The sequence below is a fragment of the Eimeria mitis genome, genomic scaffold (assembly GCF_000499745.2).
Source record: "Eimeria mitis Houghton genomic scaffold, Emh_scaff4172, whole genome shotgun sequence".
NCBI lineage: Eukaryota > Apicomplexa > Conoidasida > Eucoccidiorida > Eimeriidae > Eimeria > Eimeria mitis.
The window spans coordinates 1,011-3,017 of NW_013572501.1; the positions used below are offsets into that span (position 1 = coordinate 1,011).

Below are 2,007 nucleotides of genomic sequence, written 5' to 3' on the forward strand. Positions count from 1 at the left end.
TGGGGGCCCCACGGGGCCCCCAACACCTTTTGGCCGAGGTTTACCGCATCTGTTGCACCGCGTCCTCTTAGAAAAATTCACATTCAAACATGCAGGGTCAGAGCACTCCCAGTCCCCTTCCCTCAGGGGCCTCTGCAGCCCCCGTGGCCGTGCAGGCGGCGGTGGTGGCGGCGGCGGGGGGGGGGCCCCAGGGGGCCCCTCGCATACACCTGGGGGCCCCGGAATACCCGGGGGACCTGGAGGACCTGGGGGGCCCCCAGGGGGACTCAAGGGAGAGGCTGTTGCAGCGCCAGCCACTGCACACGGGCCCCCCCCGGGGCTGGGCCCAGAGGACGCAGAAGAAGGGGTACCCGAGTACATTAAGAAAGACAGATCTGATGAAGCACTTAAGAGAATAAACCCTAAACCCTAAACCCTAAACCCTAAACCCTCAACGGTGATAAATATAGCAGGATCTACAGGCCGAGATGGCACCTAGAGAAGCAAAGAAGAACGAAGATCTACGGAAAGAGAAAGAGAAAAAAAATTAAAGGGAAAAATAATTAAAACAAACAAATGACAAAAACACAATACACTAACACCCCTCATATACAGCTTCGAGGGGGCCCCAGGGGAGGAGCGGACACGGGGGCCCCACCGCTATCCTTTTGCTGCAGGGTGACCCTGCTGAAGGAGTTCTTAAGCCAAAAGAAAAGGGTTTACATACAGGTGCCTGCGAAACAAACCCTAAACCCTAAACCCTAAACCCTCGAGCTGATGGCGGGGGGGCCACGCTGCTCCTCATGGGGCCCCCAAGGCACCGATGGGGCTGAGCTGCAGCGGCGGTTGTGTTTAATGTTTATATAATTTAAAATATAAATAATAAAATTAAAATTTTTATGTATTTAATAGCCTGAAACGCACTACTCCGAGAGAAAACCCTGACTGCTTCTCTTACCGCTAAACCCTAGACCGTAAACCCTAAACCCTCCACACCAACCCTGCGAGGGCCCCTGCCGGCCCTTCCTCTTTCTTTGGGGGGTCCTGGGGTATATGACCTAGGGTTTAGGGTTCAGGGTTTACGGCCTAGGGTTTAGGGTTTACTGCTGGGGGCCTTCTCCCCCGGCAGCGGTGCGGCGCTCACCATGGCCCCCCAGCTGTCTGTGGGGGGGTTGCAGCCGGGGGGCCTTCTAGGGATAGAGGGGGGGGGCCTCGCCTCGTCTCCGTACTTGCTGGGGGCCCCCCTGCACAGTAAACCCTCCCGTGGGGGGCCCCCGGTCCATCAAACCCTCCCGGGGGCTGGGGCCCCCTGTGCTGCGGCTTTGCCGCTGCAGGGGTGTTGACAGCACAGCCCCGAAACCCTAAACCCTAAACCCTAAACCCTTCATCCTTCCTGGGTTGTTTGTACCCCTGATCCCCAGACCTTCAATACTAAACCCTAGGCCATAACCCCATAAGATTCAAACCCTAAACCCTAAACCCTAAACCCTAAACCCTAAACCCTGTCCTGAAGATGGAGAGTAATTTGGATTTGGTGCGGCGGCTGCTGCGGGGGTCGCAGCAGGCTGCAGCCTCTCAGGCATCTCAGGCATCGTTGGCTGCGTCTCAGCAGCGGTTGTCTGGGGGCCCCCGGGGGGGCCCCCGGGGGGCCCCCTCTACCTTCAGCTGCAGCAGCTGCAGCAGCACGACCCCACCCCGCATAGACCACAGCGGCTTTGTTATTTGTGCAGACTGTGGGGCTGTACAAGAGGGGGAGCAGCTAGCAGCAAGAGACGAAGAAGAAGAGTATGAGTTGCTGCAGTCAACTGCAGCAATGGGTTCAGCCCGTGTACGCTCTGCTGATATGCTGGGCTCAGATGCTGTTGCTGCAGCACTTGCTGCTGTTGGTGTGGGGGCCCCCGGGGGCCCCCAAGGAGACCCTAAAGGTGCTGCTGCTGCAACACTAGACACGCCCCCTCCAACTGCTTCTGCTGCTTCTGCTGCTGTTGCTGCTGCTACACAAATGGGGTTCGATGAAGAGGAAGAGGG

The 2,007-nt window shown here is 57.9% G+C and overlaps 2 protein-coding genes across 2 annotated transcripts in view; both read left to right on the plus strand.

The window, feature by feature from the left end:
- Positions 1-89: 89 nt before the first annotated feature.
- EMH_0073070 (uncharacterized protein) lies at positions 90-398 on the plus strand (the record flags this gene model as incomplete). The annotated part of the gene is made up of 1 exon (XM_013499284.1): positions 90-398. The coding sequence occupies one exon, from the start codon at positions 90-92 to the stop codon at positions 396-398; it is 309 nt and encodes a 102-aa protein (XP_013354738.1).
- A 726-nt stretch (positions 399-1,124) lies between these two features.
- Positions 1,125-2,007, plus strand: part of EMH_0073080 (uncharacterized protein) — a gene marked incomplete at both ends in the record, with an annotated part of 2,864 nt that continues 1,981 nt past the window's right edge. The window contains 2 exons of the mRNA XM_013499285.1: positions 1,125-1,230; positions 1,710-1,904. Of these exons, the coding sequence (XP_013354739.1) occupies positions 1,125-1,230; positions 1,710-1,904 (301 nt within the window). The remainder of the gene's footprint in view (positions 1,231-1,709; positions 1,905-2,007) is intronic.